General features: G+C 36.9%; 1 protein-coding gene across 6 annotated transcripts in view; it reads left to right on the plus strand.

The window, feature by feature from the left end:
• The window catches only part of SYNE1 (spectrin repeat containing nuclear envelope protein 1), a 438352-nt gene that overhangs the window by 366142 nt on the left and 46395 nt on the right, over nucleotides 1–25815 (plus strand). For all 6 annotated transcript variants that reach the window (XM_076002855.1, XM_076002857.1, XM_020287266.2 and 3 more), the window contains 5 exons: nucleotides 131–325; nucleotides 3994–4119; nucleotides 11107–11262; nucleotides 18362–18520; nucleotides 20977–21143. In XM_076002855.1, coding sequence (XP_075858970.1) covers nucleotides 131–325; nucleotides 3994–4119; nucleotides 11107–11262; nucleotides 18362–18520; nucleotides 20977–21143 — 803 coding nt within the window. The remainder of the gene's footprint in view (nucleotides 1–130; nucleotides 326–3993; nucleotides 4120–11106; nucleotides 11263–18361; nucleotides 18521–20976; nucleotides 21144–25815) is intronic.

Raw genomic sequence — 25815 nt, forward strand, 5'->3', positions numbered from 1 at the left:
TGCCACAGCACTCACTCTAGCCTGGGCAACAGAGTGAGACTCTGTTTCAAAAAAAAAAAAAAAAAAGTACTTGTGTTAGGGAAATGATGAAGAAAAGAAGGAGAAAGTAACAAACTGTGGTTCCTTTCAGTTCAAAGAAAAAGTGTTCCTGCGACAGCAAGGCAGTTACATCCTAACGGTGGAGGCCTGCAAGCAGCTCCTGCTCTCCGCAGACAGTGGAGCCGAGGCCGCCTTGCAGGTGGAACTCACCGAAATCCAAGAGAAATGGAAATCAGCCAGCGTGAGTCTGGAGGAACAGAAGAAAAAACTGGCCTTCTTGTTGAAAGTAAGTTCCACTAAAAAAAAAAAACCAAAAAACACCTTTTAATACTTACACTGCTTTCCCTCTCATTGTTATCCTGAAGATCAAATAATGCAAAGATCATTAAGTAATACCTTGCAGTATTTTGATCCTCTGTGTTTTATTTAAGACTTTGTCCTGTCTTGCATGAACTGGAAAAGTTTCTCAATTTTCAGCATTTCATCTTTCCAGAAAATCCTCCAACGAAGTAATTTAAAGTCTAATAACACTGCCCAAACTATGAATTCTGATTAATGGCCAGTGTGAAGCCTTAGCCATGCATGACTTTATAAATCCATACAAAAATTCAAAGAGTAGATTCTGCTCCCTAATCTAAGACTCTAAAGTGCTTTTCAAGATTGATATCTCTTCTTTTATAGGAGGGGAAAAACCAACCCAAAAAGATACTCTTGATTTAGCTTAGCTTATCCAAGCCAGTTGCTTTGAGATAAAATCTCCAGGAGGTATATTAAGCCCTTCGTTGGATACAGATTGCATACTGATCACACAGTTAATTTGGAAAATGTAGATTTATCCAGGCCTCCCACAATATGCTTTTATCCCTCACTCTCCAATTCTATGCATAATACATAATTAAATCAACAGTGTAAAAAGGACATGGGCTCTACATTCAAATAAACCCAAGTTAAAAACATAGTAAACCAAGTGACCTGGTTAATTCAACTACCTAAGCCTCAATTTACACATCTGTAGAGTGGGTATAATTTCACCTCCTTCCTGTGGCCATTGTGAGGATTTAATGAAATAAAGAAGATAAATCATGTGGTACCATATCTGGCATATAGTTAGTACTAAATAAATGATAGTAATGATCATGGTTGAGTTTATTATCATTTTAAAAAGTGAAAACAGCTAAATGCTAAGGTCTTATATATATTAATAATCACTAGCACTTAAATGAGATTATTAAATTTGGCCTGTCGCATGTTTGGATAAAAGGTAATAACTATAAATAAAATTAATGGAAGGGATTTGGGTTATTTTTAATGCTTAAATATGCACACCCATTGTGTTTATTCTACTCAATTTTATTTAATAATATATTACCTTCAGCGTAAGAAGCAGTCAATCACAAATGCCACTGAAATAAAGAACTATTATTTTCACACAGCACAATACATCAGTAATATAATATGCCTGATTCTTTTTTCTTCCTTTTGCTTTTAGGAAAGAATTTTAAACATTGTAATTCATTCTGTAGAGAACAAGTTAATCATATATTTTTTTAAATTTGTAATGTGATTTTTGGAGATACTCCCAAGACTTAATAAGGCATGATGTCTGAGTCACTGCATTGCTTTTCTTATCTGTCTGTTTGTTGGTGTATAAAACAACCACTTTGATAGATGTTTGCAGGCCGTGACATTAAGTTATTTCCTTATAATTCATGTAGTAAAAAGACTTGGTTATAGTTCCAGAATCTAAGTCATCCTTGGAAAGAAGAATCCTTATTCTTCTCTCGTTAAAGTTAATTTCATTTTGAATCATACACTACCATCCTGTTGGTCTGAGAAGAAATTTATGAATCTAAATTTTAATGTTTATATAGCCTCAATTTATTATATCTTTTCACTATAACTATAATACTCACCTATTTTTAGCTCTTAATGCTCTTAATAAATATGTCAAAATACAGCCATTATCATTCCATGCCATGCACATTCATCCTTCTGCACTGTCATCTTTTAATTTTGTTGTGAAAAATAAGTTGACCCTATCTGTTTTAGATCCATTAACATTTATGGAATGCATGTTGACATATTTCACAATGTGTATTGATTCTATTAAGAATATTGTTCAATTTAAACAGAAAGAGGATCTTTTTGTCTACCCTTACTCTGCTTAGCGTTGATGAGGTATAGTCATAAAGATATTTTATCATGTCTGTCCATGATAGACAAAAGTTTTTTGAGGTGTTTTTTTTTTTTTTCTTTCTTTCTTTTTTCTCCTGGTACTTTGGAAGAGGGCAATGTAGTCACACACTATAGGAAGTTCCATGAGGGAATTTTAAAGAGAAAAGAGACTCCTGGGCCAAACTCTGAGTTTATTAGAAACCAAAAGACATGTTGTGAGGAGGTACGTAAGTCAGCACTGTTTCCAGAGACAATTGTGGTAGTAGTACCTATGCATTGTTATGCTGAAAATAAGGTGTCAGAAGAGAAGACAGAAAGAATCCAGACAAGAAAATATTGGTGATGATGAAAGAGAGATTGTGAGGAAAGATGCAAGGTGCTTTGACACCATGCTACCTGGTAAAAGTGATCCCAGCTGTGATTCTAGTTGTCTTTCTGTGGAACTCAGTAACTCATGGTGTGGGGAATGGCCACTTCAGAGGGGCCCTGAAGAGGAGAAGGAGGAGGAGGAGGAGGAGGAGGCAGCGGCGGCGGCGGCCAGGAAATGACAATAGGATAAATGGATGGTCTTAGACAAAAAGAATGAGACTTGTTTAGTTGAATTTAATTTTCATTGGCACTGAGACACTAATAGGAGTTAATGTGTAGCTAAGGTGCTATGAAGAATCAATCTCTGCTATGATTCCTTTCATTTTTTTCTTTTGCTTTTTTTTTAATTACCAAAAAAATATGTGTCTAATAAAAAAATTCAGAAATAACTGAAGTATGTGGAGTAAAAAATGAAATTTGCCTTGCACTATCATCCAAATTCTACTATCTTCTCCAGGTCACCGTTGCTACCAGTTTGGTGTGTAACCTTTCAAAACATAACCACTGAATGTGTGTTTTCTTTTATCGGTACACAGAGATCTACTGCATTGTGTACAGCCACTCTCTACCACCCACCTACCCAGCTGTGTTCTCTCTGGAGCACTTATCACCACTTCACATAGTAGAGATACATTTCTTAAATTGTGCATTCTCTCTTCTTCCACCTTTTGGTTTGTATGGGTTTTCATGTATTATAAGTTTAATCCTTTGCTACATATGTTTCAATACTAACCACATAAGGCCAGTCAAATGCTATGCCTTTTGTAGTGTGTTTCCCCGTCTATAACAATTCAAATCTATGTGGCTAATACTATTTATAAGTCTAATTAAATCAGAGTCAAGGCTATATTATTTTTATGTTCCATCTCTCTCCTCTTACCCAAACATATTTTCATTCTGAATGAGATTCCATGTCCTCCTTTATACCCTCATAGTGCATTCAGGAGAGGGTAACATTGGGTGCAGTTACAGGTAGGGTTAGGAAGCAGACAAAGTACTGGGCTTACACTCCTGCCTCTACACACAGGTTGGGATTCAGATAACATTTTTGCATACCCAGAATATTCTGGGCTTTGTGCTTGGCGCTTTGACACCTATTTCCTCCTCTGTCCTCCAACAAATGTAGAGAGTTTATATTATTTCCATTTTCACAGGGAAAATTGAGACCTAGAGCATTATCTGTTTAAAGCCACACAGATAGTAGGTAACAGAGTCAGTTTTGAATCCTGCTCTGATGACCACGGTGTGCTGCCTACCCTGGCCATGAGTGTGGGCACAGCCTCACACTGCTCATCCGTGGGACTTTAATCCTTTCTCAGGAAATTAAGGAAAGTCCTTTTCTTTTCTTTCCTTTTCCCCAATTTCCTATGTCAAAACAATTTATTCCATTTCTTTCTCTTCCCATGCTAGGACTGGGAAAAATGTGAGAAAGGAATAGCTGATTCTCTGGAGAAACTACGAACTTTCAAAAAGAAGCTTTCTCAGCCTCTGCCAGACCACCACGAAGAGCTCCACGCAGAACAAACACGTTGCAAGGTAAATTCCCGGGTTGAGATTTTCACTGCCTTCCTTCTGTGTGCCTCTGCTGGAATAAAGTCTTTGAGGCCATAACCCAGTCAGACTCTCCTATGGCTGCCGACATGCAGATACAAGACCCTGGTGCATTGGTGCATGACATAAGGGCAGACAACTCTGGTGAAACTTGCATTGCTGATTTATTGCAGTTGATGAAATTATAGACTAGCTTATGGATTACTCTGAGGAAGCAAATGAAAATTTAAAGCACAACTTTAAAAGATACCTAAAAGCTGTGTCAAGAACAATAAAAGAAATCTTTTTAAAGCATCAACACTGGGGAGTCATTCTAGCAGAAGAGTCTAGTTTACAGCAAGATGAATAAGGCTCAGCAGCCTGGAACATCTGTAGACAGTGGCCCTCGGAGGAACACACCCTGCCCTCCAGACCATTCTACAAGGAAGAGGGAAAAATAGCTGATCTCAGTGATTGCACAGAGACACACAATCATTAAATTACTCAGAGCTCTAACTACTTAAAGATTATGATTAACACCTCAAATGGTACTTGGAAGCAAATCAGCAGCTAATACAGACCACTCCCTGCATTATGAGCTCATGAAGACTAATAAGATTTAGTGGCTGTAGGATTCCTTCCATTCATACCTCTGTAGCCAAGTGGAATGCCAAACAGCAATTCCCTGTGGAGCTAGGCCAACTGTATCCAAAGTATCTTTAAAAATGCTTTATTTTTTACTCTGTAATTAATGGAAAGCAAAAAAAAAAAAACACCTTTTCTTTCAAATTACACATGTCCTTGGGTTTCCCAGGCATTTGCAAATTATTGCTCTAGGGTAATTCTATTTAAAACCCCATATATACTTAAATGAATTTTGTAGAGATAAGGAGAAATGTCCCCTTTCCCAGAAGGTTTGCTGAAAGATCTACTCACAATAAGGCAGAGAAAGAAATTTATTTACTATGCACACCAGGAGAATCACAGAATGATCACCTAGTTTCTGAATGGGGTCTAGAAATTTATATGCACACATTTTAGAGGGGAGGCGTAGATGAGGAAGATATGTAATTTGGTTGGATGTCAATAAATGGTTACTACAGATGATAAATAGATACTTGGGAGAATGAATGAATGGGGAGAATAGACTGACTTGTAAATGATTCTCTGGAAACTAAATTAACCTGAGAGACGAGTATTGTCTTAAAATGGTTTAGGCCAGGCCTGGTTGCATTCTTTTTTTTTTTAATGTTTCTTTTTAAAATTTAATTGCAAAATTTTATGGGGGTACAAATAGTTTTGGTTATATTGATCGCTTTTGTAATGCTTGAGCCAGAGCTATAAGTGTGCCCGTCACCCAGATAGTGTTCATTGTACCCAGTAGGTAGGTTTTTGTCCATCCCCTCCCTCCCCTTGCTTGACTGCCACTAAATTTCAATTCCCTCTGTGCATACGTGTGCTCATCAGTTAGTTCCAATTTAATAGCGGGTACATATGGTGTTTGATTTTCCATTCTTGCCATACTTCATTTAGGATAATTCCCTCCAAATTGTTGCAAAATGCATTCATCCTTTTTTATGGCTGAGTAGTATTCCATGATATCCATATACCACATTTTGTTAATCCACTCATGAATTGATGGACACTTGGGTTGATTCCATATCTTTGCAATTGTGAATTGTGCTGCGATAAACATTCAAGTATAGGTATCTTTTTGATACATTTACTTCTTTTCCTTTGGGTAGGTACTCAGTAGTGGGATTGATGGATCAAATTGTAGGTCTGCTTTTAGTTCTTTGAGGAGTTTCCCTATTGTTTTCCATAGAGGTTGTACTAATTTGCAATCACATCAACACCGTATAAGCGATCCTTTTCCTCTTCATCCATGCCAGCATTTATTGTTTTGGGGCTTTTTAATACAAGCCATTCCTCTCTAACTATCTTTATGAAGATAGGTGGAGTCTTTGGGGTTTTCTATATAAGATCATATCATCAGCAAAAAGTGATGGTTTGACTTCCTCTTTCTTGATTTGGATAACTTTAATTTCTTTCTCTTGCCTGATTGCTCTGACTAGGACTTCCAGCACTATGTTGAATAGATGTGGTGACAATGGGTATCCTTGTCTTGTTCCAGTTTTTCATGGGAATCCTTTTAACTTTTCCCAATTCAGTAGGATGTTGGCTGTGGGTTTGTCATATATGGCTTTTATAATTTTGAGATATATTCCTTCTGTGCCTAGTTGAGGGTTTTTTTTATCATGAAAGGGTGCTGAATTTTGTTGAAAGCTTTTTCTGCATCTATTGAGATAACCATATGGTCTTTGTTTTGCTTCTGTTTATGTGGTGAATCACATTTATTGATTTCCATATGTTGAGCCATCCTTTCATCCCTGGGATGAAGCCTACTTGGTCATGGTGGGTTATTTTTTTTGATGTGTTGTTGAATTCTGTTTGTTGGTATTTAATTAAGGATTATTGCAACTATATTCATAAGGAATATTGATCTGTAGTTGTCTTTCTTTCTTTTTTTGTTGTTATTGTTGTGTCCTTTCCTGCCTTTTGTATCAAGGTAATATTGGCTTTGTATTAATAGATGAGTTGGGGAGGATTCCCTCTTTTGTGATTTTATGGTATAATTTCTGAAGTATGGGTATCAGCTCTTTGTAGGTATGGTAAAATTCTGCTGTTAATCCATCTGATCCAGGGCTTTTTTTTCTTTTTATTGGAAGATTTTTTTATTACGGCAGGTTACATTCTTGATCTTCTTTTATGCAATATATTGAGATAACAGGGAGAAAGGGAAGTCAATTGTTCTTTTTGATGAGTGTGGTTTTATGAAGACAGAGGGAAGGCCCTTCCAGCACCTGTTGATCTTTAATTCAAAATACTCATTATATCAAGGATTCATGTTTTGGGGTGAAACTTCCTGAGCTCCTTCACTTGGATTGTAATCATACGTTCCTTGCTTCACTTTGGCTAAGAATTCCTAAGTATTTAAGAGAGACTAATTGTTAATGAAGTCTAGAGCTCATGACAAGTATAGATATAAGAAGTTTTCTTTTCACATTAAAATTCAAGGATATTCTTTGAAATTTGAAAAAGACAGATTTACTAAAATTAAAAGGTAGTATATATCATCGATGGAAAGTGAGATTTTACATTCAGATTTTACATTCAAAGTATGCAACAGTGGCAAAGATTTAAAAGAGTTTATTTCAAACCTGCAACTGTAAATTTATTAAAAATAATTAACAAAAATTTTTGCAGAGCAGGAACGTGCATTTATGAGGTTTCTCCTATGTGCCAATAGCTGTATGAGTGTTATCTCTGTTAACATGAACACAACAAGCTCATGAAAGCATTCTGTTATTACCCTTTTGCAGATGAGAAAACTGAGGCTTCTTGAAGTTTAATAACTTTTCAAAGTTAGTAAATATCAGGGTTGCCTGATTCTACAGGTTATATTTTTACCAACTGACTCATCTAATGGATAGATGTACTGAGTCTAAAACAGTTGGTTGTTTTGGGGGGTGTTATTGTTTCCTTTTTAATCAATATACCAAATCTGAGTTGGGAGCTAGAACTGGGATAAAAATAGGAAAATCTTTTACATTGAGATAACAATTTAATATGTCTAAGGCTATAAACAGAAATGTCACATATTTAATTCACCTAGATGGTTTGGTTTTTCAGCCAAATACTGTTGCCATGGAACCTAATTTTTCATCTCTCAAAATACATGACAGTTACAAACACACCCTGCTATTGAATTTGTAGATTAAAAAAAATTTATTTCAGTCTAGTTCTCTGCTACTCTTCCCCAAACCACGCTCAGCAGCAAAACAAAGCAATTACCTGGAAAATTTAGGCTAAAACCTTGTTTGCCTAAATTGCCTGGGAAGTTAGCCTCAAACAGCGTCGTTAATTGCCTGTGCCTTTGAAAACCTGTCTCCTGTGTGAAAAAACATAAAGGGAAGAAAAAGCCACGTGAAATATTCTATTCATACATTGAAATTATCTAGCATTTAAAAATAACAAGTGGTTATACAAATTGCAAAACTCATTATTAGTCAAAGCATTCCAAAAACTAATGTCAACTCATTCAAATATTGTTATATGGATTTTTTTTTTCTTAAATCATTCCCCAAAGGGACAGGGTACATATTCCATTTTTAGTAACTTAAAGAAATCTCTGATCCTGCAGAAAATGTCTTCAGTGCATTATTTAAAATTGAGTAGTAATAGCAACAGATCTTCTCAGCTATTACATTGTAAGTATAGATCACAGAATATAGCAACTCATAATGTTTAGAAATGAAAGTTAAATTTAGGTATATTTTTTTAAAAAAATATATTTTATCAGCATGATCCATAACTCAGGACAAGAAGAATGGATGGGTTATGGCTTATGAAGTCAGTTTAAAGTAAAGAAGATCAATGCAATGATGAAACTTCAATTTAAAAATCAACATCAGAAAAAGATCAATGAAATGGTAAATATATGACAGGAAGAGTCTACAGGCAATCATATTTTATCAGAATCAAATTACACAGGAAGTAAATAAAGTACAAGGAAACCTCCTTTTATTTTGCTTTGCTTTATTGCACTGTGCAGATATTATGTTTTTACAAATTGAAGGTTTTACAAATTGAAAACTCTGCATGGAACAAGTCTATCAGCACCGTTTTTCCAACAGCATATGCCCACTTTATGTTTCTGTGTCACATTTTGATAATTCTCACAATATTCCAAACTTTGCATTATTATTATATGTCTTATGGTGATCTATGATCAATGATCTTCCATATGATTATTGTAATTGTTTGGGAGCATGATGAACTGCGTCCATATACGATGGCGAAATTAATCAGCAAATGTCGCATGTGTTCTGACTGCTCCACCAACTGGCCATTCCCCCATCTCTCTGCTTCTCCTCAGGCTTCCCTATTTCCTGAGACACAACAATATTGAAATTAGGTCAATTATTAACCCTACTGTGGCCCCTAAATGTTCAAGTGAAAGGAAGAATTGCACATCTCTCATTTTAAAAAGCTAGAAATTAGTAAATTTAATGAGGAAGAGATATTGAGTGCCAGGATAGGCCCAAAGCTAGGCCTCTTGTACCAAACAATTAGCCTACTCGTGAGTGCAGAGAAGAAGTTCTATAAGGAAATTAAAAGTGTTACTCAAATGAACACACGAATGATAAAGTGAAACAGCATTATTGCTGATAGAAGAAAGTTTTAGTGGTTTGATAGAAGATCAAACGAGCCACAACATTCCCTTAGCCAAAGCCTAATCCAGAGCAAGGCCCTCATTCACTTCTATTCTATGAAGGTTGGAAAGGGAGGAAGCTGCAGAAGAAAAGTTTAAAGCTAGGAGAGTCTGGTTCATAACAGAAAAGTGTGAGGTGAAGCAGCAAGCCTACTGAAGAAGCTGCAGCAAGTTAGCCAAAGGTCTAGCTAAGATAATTGATGAGGGTGGCTACACAAAACAACAATTTTCCATGTAGACAAACAGCCTTCTATTGGAAGAAGATCCCATCTAGGACATTTATAGTCAGAAAGAAGTTAATGCCTGGCTTCAAAGCTTCAAAGGACAAGCTGACTCTCTTGTTAGAGGCTAATACAGCTGGTGACTTTAAGTTGAAGCCAATACTTATTTACCATTCTGAAAATCTTGGGACCCTTAAGAATTATTGTCAATATACTCTGCCTGTACTCTGTCAATGAAACAAGAAAGCCTGGGTAGCAGCACTTCTGTTTACAGTATAGTTTACTGAATATTTTAAGCCCACTTTTGAGACCTACTGCTCAGAAAAAAAGACTCCTTTCAAAATATTACTGTTCGTTGACAATGTACCTAGTTGCTCAAGAGCTCTGATGGAGATTGATATTGTTTTCCTACCTGCTAACACAGCATTTATTCTGCAGCCCATGGGTCAAGGAGTAATTTTGGATTTTGAATCTTATCATTTAAGAAATATGCTTTGTAAGGCTATTGCTGCCATGGATAGTGATTCCTCTGATGGATCTGGGCACAGTAAACTGAAAACCTTCAGGAAAGGAATCATTCTAGATGACATTAAGAGCATTTTTTTTTTTTTTTTTTTGTGATTCATGGGCGGAGGGCAAAATATCAACATTAGCAGGAGTTTGGAAAAAGTTTATTCCAACCCTCATGGATGACTTTAAAGGGTTCAAAACTTCAGTGGAGGAAGTCACTGCAGAAGTGGTAGAAATAGCAAGAGAACTAGAATTACAAGTGAAGCCTCAAGATGTGACTGCATTGCTGCAATTACATGATAAAACTTGAACAGATAAGGAGTTGCTTCTAGATGAACAAAGAAAATGATTTCTTGAAATGGAATCTACTCCTAGTGAAGATGCTGCAGACACTGTTGAAATGACAACAGAGGATTTAAAATATTACATAAACTTGGTTGATCAAGCAGCAGCAGGGTTTGAGAGGACTGACTCCAATTTTGAAGGGAGTTCTACTGTGGGTAAAATGCTATCAAACAGCATGGCATGCTACAGAGAAATGGCTCTTGAAAGGAAAAGTCGATCTACATAGCAAATGTTATTGTCTTATTTTAAGAAATTGTCACAGCCACCCCAGTCTTCAGCAACCACCACCCTGATCAGCAGCTTTCAACATCAAGGCAAGACCCTCCACCATGAAAAGGATTGATTACAACTCACTGAAGGCTCAGATTATCATTAGTGTTTTTTTAACAATAAAGTATTTCAAATTAAGGTGTGTATGTTCTTTAGACATAAAGCAGGACAGGCATCAACGGAAAAAAAACACCCAGTGGGCTGGATAAATGTCCTCGGTGGGACACATGTGGCCTGCGGGCTATAGCTTGAGGACCCCTGAAATAGAGTGATATGGAAGGAAATTATGTCAAGAGGGGATTCAAAAACATTTCAGAAATCATTGACAGTATATGTTCATGGGTATTCAAAAAAATTTTTTTTTTAATTTAGGAATTAGAAAATGCAGTTGGGAGCTGGACAGATGACTTGACACAGCTGACACTGCTGAAGGACACCCTTTCTGCATACATCAGTGCTGATGACATCTCCATCCTTAATGAACGCATTGAACTTCTGCAAAGACAGTGGGAAGAACTATGCCACCAGGTAAGATAAGTTCTAAAGATGGAATTACCTCAAAATGATGGAGAACTGGGAGATGAATCAGAATGTCAAATGGCTTTACCCAGATTTGGACCCATCCTGTAACTCATAGTATGGATGAAGAAAGAACCCTGTGGTTATTACCAGAATATTTCAGATTATTACAACTATATTTAATATTACAGTTTAGATTCAGTTATCTTCCTTTCACTTTTGCTAGCTGGCATAATATTTTTAAGAGGAAACAAAATGCTGTGCTTCACAGGTGTGGTTTTGTTAGGTTGGTATAATTTAAACACGTGAAAAATCATCCTACATGCCATTCCAGGTTATACTGTGGAGCTGGTTTTGTTCATGGAATATTGTTACTCTTGATTTACTGTAGTTGTTGCCTAGTAATTCATGGGTATATGGCATTTTTAGTCATACTTTATTCATTTATTAAGTGCCTTCTATATGTACCATATCTTAAAAGAGATCCCACATTAGGTTTTGAGTTGGAAATGAAGGGGAAAATATTGGTGGAAAGGCAGCAAGAAGACACCCTAGGCAAAAAGGCATAACCGATTAAAAGGCTCACAAGTTAAGAGCAGGTGGCTGCCTCAGTGCCTTGAGGTCGTCCTCTCCAGGAAGTAGGGGCTGTATCTGTCTTGTTCCTTCTGCACCCTAAGTACCATGTCTGGTACGTAATAGGCTACAATACATAAGAAATATTTGTTAAATGGGTCTGTTGTATGAATTATTGTGAATTTAACAAAATGTAATACATCTGTCTGCCATCGGGTTTACAATTGAGCTGAGACTGAAATCAGTGTAGAAAGAAGAAAACCAGGAATAAACAGGGAAAAATAATGTGTAAGAATATATAAAGATGTAGGCAAGCTGGCCAGGCACAGTGACTCACACCTGTCATCCTGGCGCTTTTCGGGGCCAAGGCAGGATGATCCTTTAGCCCAGGAGTTCAAGACCAGCCTGGGAACACAGATCCTTTAGCCCAGGAGTTCAAGACCAGCCTGGGAACACAGTGAAATCCTATCTCTACAAAAACAAAGCAAAACTAAATAAAACAAAACAGAAAAATAACCTGGACATAGTGGTACGTGCCAGTAATCCCAGCTACTTGGGAGGCAGAGGCGGGAGGATTGCTTGAGCCCAGGAGTTCCAGCCTGGGTGACAGAGCAAGACCTTATCTCTATTTAAAAAAAGAAAAAAAAGATGCAAGGAAGCTAAGGGCCGTGGGGATTGTAGAGAATAAATGAAATGTTTCTTGAAATGGATAAATCTTTTTTTAAAACATACAATTTATTTTTATTTATTTATTAATTTTTTTTAGAGGGGCTCTCACTTTTGTTCAGGCTGGTCTCGAATTCCTGAGCTCAAGCAATCCTCCCACCTCGGCCTCCCAGAGTGCTGGGGTTACAGGCATGAGCCATCTTGCCTGGCTGAAGAGGATAAATCTGGAATTGAGTTCTGAGATGAGACGTGGTGGAGATAGAGTGGGAGGAAACAAACAATGTTTTTGATAACAAGGTTGCCACTGGAGTGGAGGCCAGAAGCAGAGGGCCTGGTTGGGTGGAGCGGGTGTGGGTAGGCTGAGGAAGGGGCTGTGGAGAAGGGGCCTCTTCTGCCCACCTACCCTCACGCCTGTGTGCCCATGCCAACTGTGCTGTCCTAAAATCTTCTTTCTCTTTCATCCTCTCTCTGACTTTAGGGATGGTTATCCTCACGCTTCAGGAACTATTAAACAGTTTAAGAGGCCCACAGTCTTTTGGTTTTTGTGACATAAACAAGAAGTGTGTTCTTAGGAAAATGTCTGTGTGTATGTTTTGATTAAAATCCAGATTTTTCTCAGACCCCAGACCAAAAGAAAACTCTGGAGCACATGTAATAGATGGGTGAGCAGTTTCAAAGCGGATATGAAGAGATGACTTTCACCAGCATGTTAATGATTTGAGCTCAAAATGAATTTAGCTACTTTTCACAGAGTTCCATGTTCTCAGTGAATATTTTGAAGGTTGAGAAGATTATGGCTTTGCAATACTTTCTGATTTAAGAAAATTTGTATAAAAATGCCATGGAGTTATTAGTTGTTGTGAAATTATATGTTTATATGTTGTAAAATTGTTCACCAGACTTAGATAAATCTGGGCAATAGTCTGTTTGTAAATATAAATTCGAAAGCTGCTGTTGATTATATGATATGCTGTGAAGAGATTAATACCTTGCACCTAGTAGAGTATGAAGTTAAAAAGAGGAAGCCAACTAAATATATAGTGTTTTTAGAAACTTTATGCTTTCACTTCATGCCTTAAGACATTTCAATACACACTTATCTCATGTATCTTAGTCCATTTTGTGTTGCTATAAAGGAAATACTAAAGACTGGATAATTTATAAAGAAAAGAGGTTTATTTGGCTCACAGTTCTACAGGATGTATAAGAAGCATGGTGCCAGCATCTGCTTCTGGTGAGGGCTTTAGGAAGCTTCCAGTCAAGGCTGAAGGGGAAGGAGGAGCAGTTGTGTCACATGGCAAGAGAGGAGGAGGTAGCAGACTCTTTTAAATAACCAGCTTTTGTGTGAACTACCAGAGTGAGAACTCACTCATTACCACTGGGAGGGCACCAAGCCATTCCTGAGGGATCTGTCCCCCTCCATCCCCCATGACTCAGACACCTCCCACCAGGCCCCAACACTAGGAGTCAAATTTCAACATGAGATTTTGGGGAGAAAAACATCTGCTCTTCACTATACAATATGTTGTGAAGAGAGTAATACCCTGCACACTCGAGTAGACTAAAACTTAAAAAAAAAAGGAAGCCAATCGAATATATAGTGTTTCTAGAAACTTTCTATATTGAAGTGTCCTAAGGCATGAAGCTAAAGCATATTTATCTCATATCACTTCCATCTAAATAAAAGTATTTAAACCAGTGAGTTTTGTCATGGGTTTGCTCAAGGTGCCAGGATATAACTCTAAGGAGAGAAAGAGATTAGTTTCCAGTTCTTGAGTTAGTTGTTTCCGGTGAACATTCTGTCAAGTATGAAACCACAAAAGGAAATGAGCTTGCGCCCATGTTTCATTGTAAAAGTCAAAAAACTTTAGTTAAACCTGGTATTACCCATGCTAAGGAGCAAGCAGTCCGTTCCTATTCTGTCGGAAGCCGTTGATGAGGGGTCTGGAGTGATTGGAACTGCAGCGAGAATGAGGAAGACAGGCTGTAAGTTGCAGGGTGGAGTTGACGCATGGAAGTCTCCTGTTTCAAGTAGACTCCCCTAATCATGTGTCGCGACTGTGTGCAGCCCGAGCTTACGCTTGCTCTCATTCCTGTTTTGGTTTGTAGATCTGTGAGTAATTCCCAGTTGAAATATAAACATATATCATCATCGTAATTGCTCGTTTTTCTCAAAATGTCATGGTGAAAATATTTGGAGTAGAAAAGGATGTACTTCCTGTTCAGCTGCTTCACACTTTGGATGTTTTGGCTGGTACCTGTCAGCTGTTGGCAATGCAGTGTATTTGTACCCTTGAGAAATCATAAATATGTACTAACTGATAACTGATAAATAATTTGAGGGTTTCAGCTGAGTCCAAAGAAAGAGATGGTCATGTTAACTCATCATTTACAAGCCAGAAGGAAAATACCATCCCCCTTATGACTTTTTATCTTTTGAAAAGCTTTTGGCCTCGGTTTGTCCCCAGCTTGTAACCTAGCTGTTTCTTCTTTCAGGTATAGCTCCACAGGTAGCAAAGGAAAGCCATGCTTTCGTGGTGTGTGATAAACACTAGGAATGTATATTCAAGCTGTTTAGTGGAGATATTGAATACATGAGTGTCAAGAAGAAAAGGATTAAAAATTTAAATAATGCCCTGTAGTCATGCATAATAGTAGCAGTAGCAGCAGCAGCATAGTAATGGAGAGATTTTGTTAGGGCTGTAGTGTATACCAGTCACTTTCTTAGATTACTTTCTGGTTTATATTGTATTAACTCAGTCCCAGTACATAGGACAGTGCTTAGCACATTGTAGACACTTGTTTACCACTAACAATAAACATTTGTTTAATTAATTTTGAAAAAAGCATAAGATTAATTTACAAATAAGGAGAGTAAGACTTAGAGAAGATAAGTAACCTTGCCCTGGTTATATCATTAATAAGGGATAGAAACAGGTTTTGAATTTCAGCTACTTCTGGATATTTAATCATAATGTCATATGGCAACCTGTATCAAAAGACTGGAATTTTGTTGTTTCTAACTCGTACTGACTGTAAACAGATGTCTCAAATGTGTCCAACTTTCACCCTCCTTGTCTCTGGAATGGGAATAAAAATGCCTACCTCTCAAAGTAATATTTTCTGTTACATGGTCGTCTTCCCAGCATCTGCTGGGAGTAAAGCCCTGGAATTCATTTTTGGCTCATGGCCAAGAGTAGGTGAAACACTACTCACAGCAAGACTTGTTCATCTTAAGTCCGAAGGGCAGAGGTTTCTAACCTTTTCTTAGAAAACAGTTCCTTTGGGCAGTCCCAATTATGCAAATGTAGTTTCAGCTTGGACATCAGTTGAACCAGAATTCTAACTCCCAGCCAGACTCCTACCTCTGATGCTCTGTGAATTACAGACTCTGCAGGAGATCAGAATGCTCTCTGCCCTTCGAGTTGGAGAGGAAAGGGAGGCTTGAAGGGTTGTCTTCTTAGGCACTGTCTTGAGTACAGCTTCAAGTAGGTGAAATTTGTCTCCAAAACTTTTTAGCCTGTGTTTTCTTAGCTTTTTCCATTCCTAGCAGTATCCACTCCTAGTATGTTCACTGCCTTTCGGCCGTTCTGTATTCTTCTGCCAAAAAACCAAAAATAACCAAATGGTAAACAGAATTACACTAATGGGGAAATGCTTAATGGATTCATCATTGTCACCCAACCCAGAGAAATTTTTATTTTAAAAGATCATAACTCAAAAGAATGATTTTCTAAGGCTGGTGTTTCAACTAAGGTAGGTTATGGTGCTCACTGTCTGGGCAGCTCGCTCTGCCTGAGGCTGGCCTTGAGAAAGGTCAGTATCCTGGGCTCATGGCCTAATTCTCCTCTGTTTTCTTGGATATGGAATCACAAATATTTGGGGTCATGAGATACCATAAATATTATCTGCCTAATCATTAATAGAGCCAATCCTAGGCAGAATTGATCATTAGGAAGTATATGGCACCTTAGAAATATTTTCTTTTTCATCTTCAAAAAGAAGTTCATTTGAAATACACAAAAAAAGTAAGTGGATTAATAGAGGAATATATGTATTAAAGCAAAATATAACAAAATATTAACAATTTTAGGGTCTAGGTATATATTGGAAGTGCTTACCATAAAATTCTTCCAGCTTTTCTGTGTTTGAAACTTTTAATAATAAAATGTTGGGGAGGAAAGAAAACTGTTGGGAAGGTGTTTAATGCAATTAATTGGTAATGGAACAGCACTTTCAGCAAACTTCTTACCGCTCAAATCAATATCATGTTTTGCTAATCTGTAGTGTAGTTCAATTAGAAATATTGTTTGCTATCTCAACCAGCACTGTAAAATAAAAGTGCTGTATTATGAAGTCAGAGAATTGTAGAATTCTGAAAAGGATCATTCTAGACCTAGTAATAAGAAAACAAGCCCATTGTATCTATAATATAAAGGAACTCTCACAACTCAGTAATAAAAAGACAACCCAATTAAAAGCAAGCAAAGGATTTGACTAGATAGTTCTCAAAGAAGATATACAAATGGCCAAGAAACATGAAAAGATTCTTCACATTATTAGCCATTAGGGAAATTCAAATCAAAACCACAGTGAGATAGTACTTCATACCCATTCAGATGGCAGTAATCAAACATTAGATGAAGATGTAGAAAAATTGGAACCCTACTACTAGTGGGAATGTAAAATGGTGCAACCACTTTGGAAAACAATCTGTAGTGTTACCATATGACCCAACATCAGCAAATACACTCCTAGGTACATACTCAAGAGAAATGAAAACATGTATCCATCCAAACACTTGTGCACAAATGTTTGTAACAGCATTATTCATAGTAGACAAAAGGTGGAAGCAACCCAAATGTCTTTCAACAGAGGAATTGATAAATAAAATATAGTATATTGATACAATGGAATATATTCAACAATAAAAAGGAATGAAGTATTGGTATGTGCTACAATATGGATGAATTTTAAAATATGCTAAGTGAAAGAAACGTGTCACAAAATACCTCCTATTATATGATTCCATTTCTGTGACATGTCCAGAAGAGATTGTAGCTGGGAGGTGGGTGGAGAGAAGCAAGAGAGTGGCCACTGATGGCTACAGGGATTTTTTTTGAGTCATGAAAATATTCTAAAATTTATTGTGGTGATCATTGCATAACTCTGTTAATATACTAAAACCACTGAATTGTACACTTTAAACAGGTGAATTGTGTGGTATGGGAAATGTATCTCAGTAAAGCTATTATATAAGGGAAAAAAGAAGGAAAAGAAACAAAAATAAATAAAAATGAAAACAACAGAGAAATAAAGGAACGTTCCAACAGCCATAGGAATCGTGTCCGCACTGCTGGCCACTGTCCCTGCCTCCCGCACACTGCTCTCTACATGCCTGGGGCTCTGTCATTCTTCCTGCTTCACTTCCTTCTCTTCTTTACCTGTTTTTTCTTTTTTCTTTTTCATTTTTACTTCTGTTTTCTTTCTTTCTTTTTTTTTTCTTCTCTATCCTTTTTTCCCATCTTTCCCTTGTCTTTTCAATTTCTTTCAGAAGGCACTCGGGGTGTTTTAGGGGGGAAAAGTGCATTCACTGATGTTGTATCATATCTAAACAGAACTAATTGTTGTTTGGAGATGGATTATTCAGAATCTTTAATAAGCTAATGTGCATATGAGTCTGAAAGAACCATAGGGTTCAGCATCTACCACTTGTATTTAATGGCAAATTCTAGACTTCAGGAAACAGTGGACTAAAAAGATATATTAATACGACTATTGCTCATTTTAGTCCTAGTTTATTTTCTGTTTTCCTCAGGGTTATGGACTCCTCTCTAATTATCGTTTTGCCTATTTCTAAACTTTTCAGCTCTCCTTGAGGCGGCAGCAAGTAAGTGAAAGATTGAACGAGTGGGCAGTCTTCAGTGAAAAGAACAAGGAGCTTTGTGAGTGGTTGACTCAAATGGAAAGCAAAGTGTCCCAAAATGGAGACATCCTCATTGAGGAAATGATCGAGAAGCTCAAGAAGGTACAGAATACGCGGTTGCTTACGTTTCCACCCTTCGTAATGCTTAGGTACACTTCTAACAGGTGCCGAAGACGGCTCTACTCATAATTACTTTCCTGTCAAGGGGGCACTATATTTTAAAGGTTTTAATTTTTAATTTGAAATAAGCATGCATGGGAAGGCCTGCTTTACATATAAAATACATAGAATACTTTCAGTTGATGATGAAATAGATTATCTTTTGGAGTTTTAGCTACCTGGTCTGTAGGAATCATTTTATGAGTATTAGTTTTCTTTTATTTTGTTTTTCTGTTTTTGTTTTTAAAGAGATAAAGTCATTGTAGAGAAACTAAAAGAAAAAATTCTTAGGATAAATGTTAACTGACATTTTCTCTCCAAAACATGATTTATAGGCCATAGATAGGAATGAAGACTTTCCTCAAAATTTTGGCTTTGTATTATATTCAAGTTATGTATGTGCTATTAAATTGTTTTATATATTCAGTTGGATCTAGAACATTTCTTATGTCTATATAGAGCTGATCAAATTTACTAACATTTAAAAAGTTTTGATAATTTCAGTGTTGTTTATATATCATTTTTGAATAATTAATCATCTTACTGTTATTTTAGTTTGTATTTCTCATTAGCACACATATCACCATCTATTATATAATGTATACCTTATATTTACTTGTTCATTGTCTATCCAAATGGAAGCCTCACTGGTCTATAAACTTCATGGGAACTGTGGACTTTGTCTGTTTTGATCATTGCTATGTCCCCTGTACCCAAAGCAATGCCTAACTTCTCAGAGGCACTCAGTATTTATTTAATCAATGAATTATGGTTTCATTCTTTTTGAAAATAAATATAAGTGGTTCTTAGGAAAAAATGTCTTAATCTATACACATATATAGAGAGAAAATTAAAACTTTAAAAGCCAACAGAAAATATTAATGTTACAGTAGATTGCAAATTCTATGTATATTTGTTTATTTGATGCTGTAAACCTATGAAATGTGGCCTGAAATGAGATAGATGTCATTTTAGCATCTGCTAACAATTGCACTTTGCTAGTTGCTGGGTGTTGTATGTGGTGTCTCTTTTTATAAAGGAAAATAATATCAAGGTTTGGTAATTTTGACAATATAGAAGAAAGCAATTGCTAAAAAAATGGAAACAAAGATATTAATGTTTACTGGTATTAACACTCAAAAACAGAACAGTTCAATTTTAAAGACAATCCAAAAGAATTGCTTTACTAGAAATACTTTCTAAGGCTTGGAGTAATTCATTTGAAATAAACATTTCTCAATAAGACCACCTCAAATGTATGATGAAATATTATAACTATTAAATAAATGCATCCAATGTAGTAGTCTTTGAATCCCATTGTGTTGAAATAACATAAAAAGGAGGGCATGAGGAGAGCACTAAACACTGGACTGGAATAAAATTTCACTGGCCCCTCTCCTTCCTCTGGGGCCCTTTTTGCTTAGACAGATGACTTGGGAGGGTAGCCCTGTTCCCACACCAACTTTAGAGGAAGAGAAGGTTAAAATACTCATGCTCATATAATACCTGTCTTCATATATTATTTTGCTGAGAAAATATTTGCTCTACACTAGGAGCTTAAGCCAAAAATGAAAGGGTTGGTCCTAAAGATTGGATCCTGTTCCTGTGTCAGAGCGTAAGAGGACATGGAGGTGGGAAATGTCCTTTCATCATCACTTAAATCACAGCATTTAGTGCCTATCTCTTGCGTATAAACCACTTGGAGTCTGTTCTCTTTAACTAAAATAACTTTAAGAGAAGCTACACAGAAATTGGGTAAATCAAGAAGGTTTGAGGCCCACTAATCCTCTAAAATTAATCGCTATTATTCTTGAAAGTTAATGTATCATTGATTTATGTGTTGCAAAATATTGGCATTGCATGGATGATATCTCCTTAAAATGAAGGAGCTCTTTTAAAATATTCTGCACAAATAACATAATTGACATACACACACATATACATGTTTACATATATACATTGCATATGTCAATTGAATAGGTATTTGTATGTATATGTGGCAATTATTTGTATTAGACTTTATTCTAAATATAATATCAGGTTAGTGATTACAGCAATAAGGTATAATTTCCCAGTGTTAAAATCCTTCAAGTTTTATTTTTTGTATTTATGTATGTACTTTTATTGTTTTTTAATGCTCATTTTAAGTAAATAGAGATCATTCCCCCATTTCCTTCAAGAACACTTATATAAAAATTTAATCCTGACTGTGCATACAAAGTGAAAATAATGAGTACTACTAATCCCTGTGCACATGGACTGATGTTCACATGGTGTTTCTCATGCCTGAACTATTTCCAAGCAGTAGAAAATTGTAACTACCATGATTCTAGTAGAGGTGGGACTGAATCCATTGAGAATATGCTTTCTGACCTCTGTGATTGGTATTTATTACACAGGATTATCAAGAAGAAATTGCTATTGCCCAAGAGAACAAAATACAGCTCCAGCAAATGGGAGAACGTCTTGCTAAAGCCAGCCACGAAAGCAAAGCATCCGAGATTGAATACAAGCTTGGAAAGGTCAACGACCGATGGCAACATCTTCTAGACCTCATTGCAGCCAGGTAAAGAGGACCCAAGTAAATAGGACATGTGTAGGCAACATTTTAAAGCCTTTCAGTCCACCTTTCATTTCAGCTAAAGGTGATCCAATAAGTCACTCTCTCTTTCTGGCTTATTCTATATTTTGAAAAATGTTCATGCTGTTTTCATAAATGGCACTTTCATTAACTTGAAAATTCTCCTTCTTATTTCATAAATCTAGTGTTTGCATGTAGCTGAGAGAGAGAGAGTCATATTAATACATATCCAAACAAAATCCATTTTCGAGAGATAATTATTTCAGGGCTTCATGAGTATTCAGCCTCCTATCAGGAAGAAAGAGAAACTGCTGACCGTCTTTGTGGAGGGTGTTGTTGTCTGCAGTAGCAAAACACATATATTACAAAATTCCTACTCTATTTTTAGTTAGTGAGGTGTGGGAATAAATCCAATTATTGCCACTCTGCTCAGTTGTACAAATTGGCCGCTGCGTTATCATAATTTTGTGCTTAGTTTTAGTAATAAACGATGAGTATCTGCCTCACATCTCAGAGGAATATTACATTCTGTTTCTGTCATAGAAGGGCAGGGTGAGTAAATGGGATAAAAGTTAAAAAGAGAAGTATATGCGGATGTTTATGAGCAATATGAAATTCTGATATGCTGAATGATGCACTATGTTATTTGATATAAGAAGAAGGAATGACTAAATAGATGCTTTGTTTTAGGTGAGCTTTCTTCATGTTGGAATGTAGGCACCCTAGGGTCAGACAGCTTTATCTATTTTATTCACTATACATCAGAAACACCAAGAACAGTGCCTAAATGTAATGCGGGCTCAATAGATATTTCAATGAGGCCAGGCACAGTGGCTCACGCCTGTGATCCCAGCACTCTGGGAGGCCGAGGCAGGAGGATGGCTTGAGGTCAGGAGTTCGAGATCAGCCTGAGCAAGAGCAAGTCCCTGTCGCTACAAAAAAATAGAGAGATTAGCCAGGTGTGCATAATTATAGTCCCAGCTACTCGGGAGGCTGAGATGAGAGCCCAGGAGTTTGAGGTTGCAGTGAGTTATGATGACACCACCGGACTCTAGCCAGGGTGACCGAGCAAGATTCTGTCTCAAAAAATGTATATATTTCAATGAATAAATGAATGAATATTTGAATATCTGAGTGGATGTTCTTCATGGCAGTTAGGCGAGTGGGACTATTACAAATGCAGCTGATCCACAGCTGTTTTGGGTTTATCCCACAGCACATTTTTAAAATCTGAGTTTCTTTCCTTAGCCATGCAGCATAAAGGTGGACGCAAATAGTGTCCTTTGCATGCTGTGTGCACTAAAACTGCATATGGGCATGACAATTCTGTAAGCTGATATTGAAAATAGTTTGTATTTTTTTTCTATAAGGGAGTTATCCAAAAGTGTCTAACTCAAGAAGGTGAGATTATAATTTATTTTAGTGGTAATGAAACAAAAATGGAGTAAGTATATTTTAACTTTTAAAATGTTTAACAATAGCACTGTAATAGTTCACATTTATTGAACAGTTCATTTGTGCTGGTGACCAGGCTGCAGGCGTCATATGCTTCTTCTCATGTATTGTTCATAGCACCCTTTGAGGTGGGCCTTGTTATTATAATACCCACTTTACAGATGCAGAGGCTGAGGCTCAGGCTTGCCCAGGGACATGCATGTGTTGAGTGGCAGAGACTGCTCTCTCTGACTCCTAAGTCCATTGTGCTCTCCTGCCTGTCAGGGTTGGGATTCCTTTTCCCTCTTAGAATAGATCAGTGGAAGACAGGGTCTGTTATTGATCTTGATGATCTAATTTCCAGATCCTTTGTAAAGTACTTACAGTGTGACAGCGACTATAAGAAACTATGGGGATGCAATGACAGAAGCCCCTTCGTTCTAGGGTAGGACTATAAACATGCAAGGAAATGAAATGAAACAATGAGCTAAGTGCATGCTCTGGTAAAGGCACTATGGAAGACACAGAAACAACATTTTAGCTTGAATTACTCTAAGTTTTAGATAGATGTAGGTTTTAGAAATCTAATGCCATATGTTCAGGCTCTCTTTTCAGACACTAAAATGATAACAAAATCTTGTTTCCAAAGAAGAAATTGAAGCCCTTTGTGCTATAAATATCCTTAGGGAAACTGCCCACTCGGTAAACACCCCTGGGAATTTTTTTCTGCCAAATTATGACTCATGGATTGATTTACGTTTCCATGTAATCCAGTTGAGCTAGTTAATATTCTTCTCTAACTCTTAGTGGCTCAATGGTGTAGAGAATGGGGAGGCACTATGTCAAAGATATTTTAAATTAAATTTAATGTAATTTAGTTGTAAACGGTAGCTTAGTGTATTCCCAGCTATTAGCCAGCATTACAGCAAATGAGTTTGGTACTTTCTCCTCAAAGTCATATTCATGTATAACATTTTTGCCTGGCTGTTCAGGTGAGAATTTTCTAGATGCTGTTTAGTTTACTGTCTCAAAAGATACATTAACAATCTTGAATCAATTATATATTTATAAGGTACACATGCTTTGCACTGTAGCCAGTAAAGTGCTCACATGTGTTTCCACTTACGAAGAGCCTCACCATACAGAGATATAATTCCCATGGGAATGGGAATTGGATATGTGTTGTCCGTTGTGTCCTTCCAGGTTAGACCATGGCATGCTGATCATTAGATTGTCCTGGAGTTTAATGCCACTGTGGATTCACAGTCTCCCTTGCAGCCTCTCCCGAAAGACACTTGGCTATCACATTCGTGTTCCATTTCCTTGTTTATTGATGCTTCATTAGTGCACAGACTTGATGAATATTCCCACACCCATCTCCAACTATGAACTGAAGTATTAGGTTTCATGATTCAGTCTCATTCACGACTCTTCCCTCTTCCAACTTTTTTTCACTCTGATTCATTAAAGCAGAACATAACCTACTGTATACCTTTTGATATTTCTGTGCTATTTTGGTCCTCTTGTGGGAATGGAAAGGTTATTTTTGATGATGATCATATTTCTGGGTGAACATCTTCCCAGCTAATATAAAACATGAACTATATCTTCCAATTTTTGATCACAGAAGCAAAGAAAGAAAGAAGAAAAAGATAAACTAATAAAAACCCTATTACATATATGCAAATAGAATACAGACTTTAGAGTCAATGTCATATCACCATTGGATTAGCTTAGACCATTCTGAGTACAAAACAGTTATGTTTTGCACTGAGTTATTAGACTAACTGTATCACCAAGCATTGTTAGTTTCTTTTAGGGCAACAAAAGTTGCTCTAGGAACATTTAGGGCTCAACGGATAATATTCTAGTATTCATTTCGTACTTTCTAGATTTGAGCTGCCCAGTGCAGCAGTCACTAGCTACAGGTGGCTATTTAAATTAATTGAATAAATTAAATTGATTACAATTCAATTACACTTTAATTTTAATTATAGTTCATTGCACTAGCTGCATTTTCAGTGCTGAATAACCACATGAGGATAGTGGCTACCTTATTGGATACTGAAGATGCAGAACATTTTTATCATCTCAGAAAGTTCTATTGTTTAGTGTTGGCCTAGACAACTCAAAATGTCTCTGAGCCCTGGGCCTTCATTAAGAGTCACCATAAACTGCCCCTGGTGAAGCATCACTCTAATTTCTGTAAAACTGCCTTTGAGGATACTGGCTCTCATTTTTGTCTGTGACCCCTATACAAAAACCCGCATAGCAATTTCTCTAGAGCTCGGGACTAACAGGACATTTGTCTTTAGCATTAATTGTTCAATGCTCCTTATGATGCATAATGAATTATATTTCACATTTCCCATTAGAGTATCTAGGAAGGTCGGATTCAACTTGTTTGTTCTAACCTGTTGTTGTTGTTTTACCCGGACCTTCTAATACAGTAATTTTATCTACCCTGTACGAAACCTAAACCCCCATCACCAAAACAAAGGCACATGGCAGTTATTTGGCTCTTTTAGGTTTTGCTTTTTTTCAATCACAACTTTGTTGAGATACAATTTACGTGCCATATAACTCACCTATCTAGAGTTTATAATTCATGGATTTCTTGTGTATTTATAGAGCTGTGCATCTATTTTCACAATCGATTTTAAAACATTTTTCATCACCCCTAAATAAAAACCGTACTACCCATTAGCAGTCACTCTTTCTTCCCCTCCGCCCTCCCCGCTTCTCCCAGCTCTGGGAAGCCACGAATCTACTTTCTGTCTCTACGTTTACCTGTTCTGGATAGTTCATGCACATGGATCATACAGTTTGTGGTCTTATAATTCTCTTCAACATTTTGTAGAAGTAAAGTAAAAACAAACACAATTTTAAAAAATTATTGGATGTCTACCATGTACGCAGTACTGTGCCCGTTGCTATGGGGCAGAGGTTGGCACGTGTTTTCTGCACAGGACCAGATAATAAATATGTTTGGCTTTTGGGGACCAAATAGTCTCTGTTGCAACCACTCTGCCATTGTAGAGTGAAAGCAGCCACAGAAAATACGTAAATAGAAAACCGTGGGTGTACTCCCATAAAATTGTATTTATCAAAACAGGTGGCCAGCTGTAGTCTGCTGGTGCTTGCTCTAGGGATGTAACCATGAAAAAGAAAATGGTCCCTGACGAAGCAAGGGTGACAAGGCACAGTCACCAGTGGCTGCACA

Source organism: Microcebus murinus, chromosome 5, assembly GCF_040939455.1.
Source record: "Microcebus murinus isolate Inina chromosome 5, M.murinus_Inina_mat1.0, whole genome shotgun sequence".
NCBI classification, from domain to species: domain Eukaryota; kingdom Metazoa; phylum Chordata; class Mammalia; order Primates; family Cheirogaleidae; genus Microcebus; species Microcebus murinus.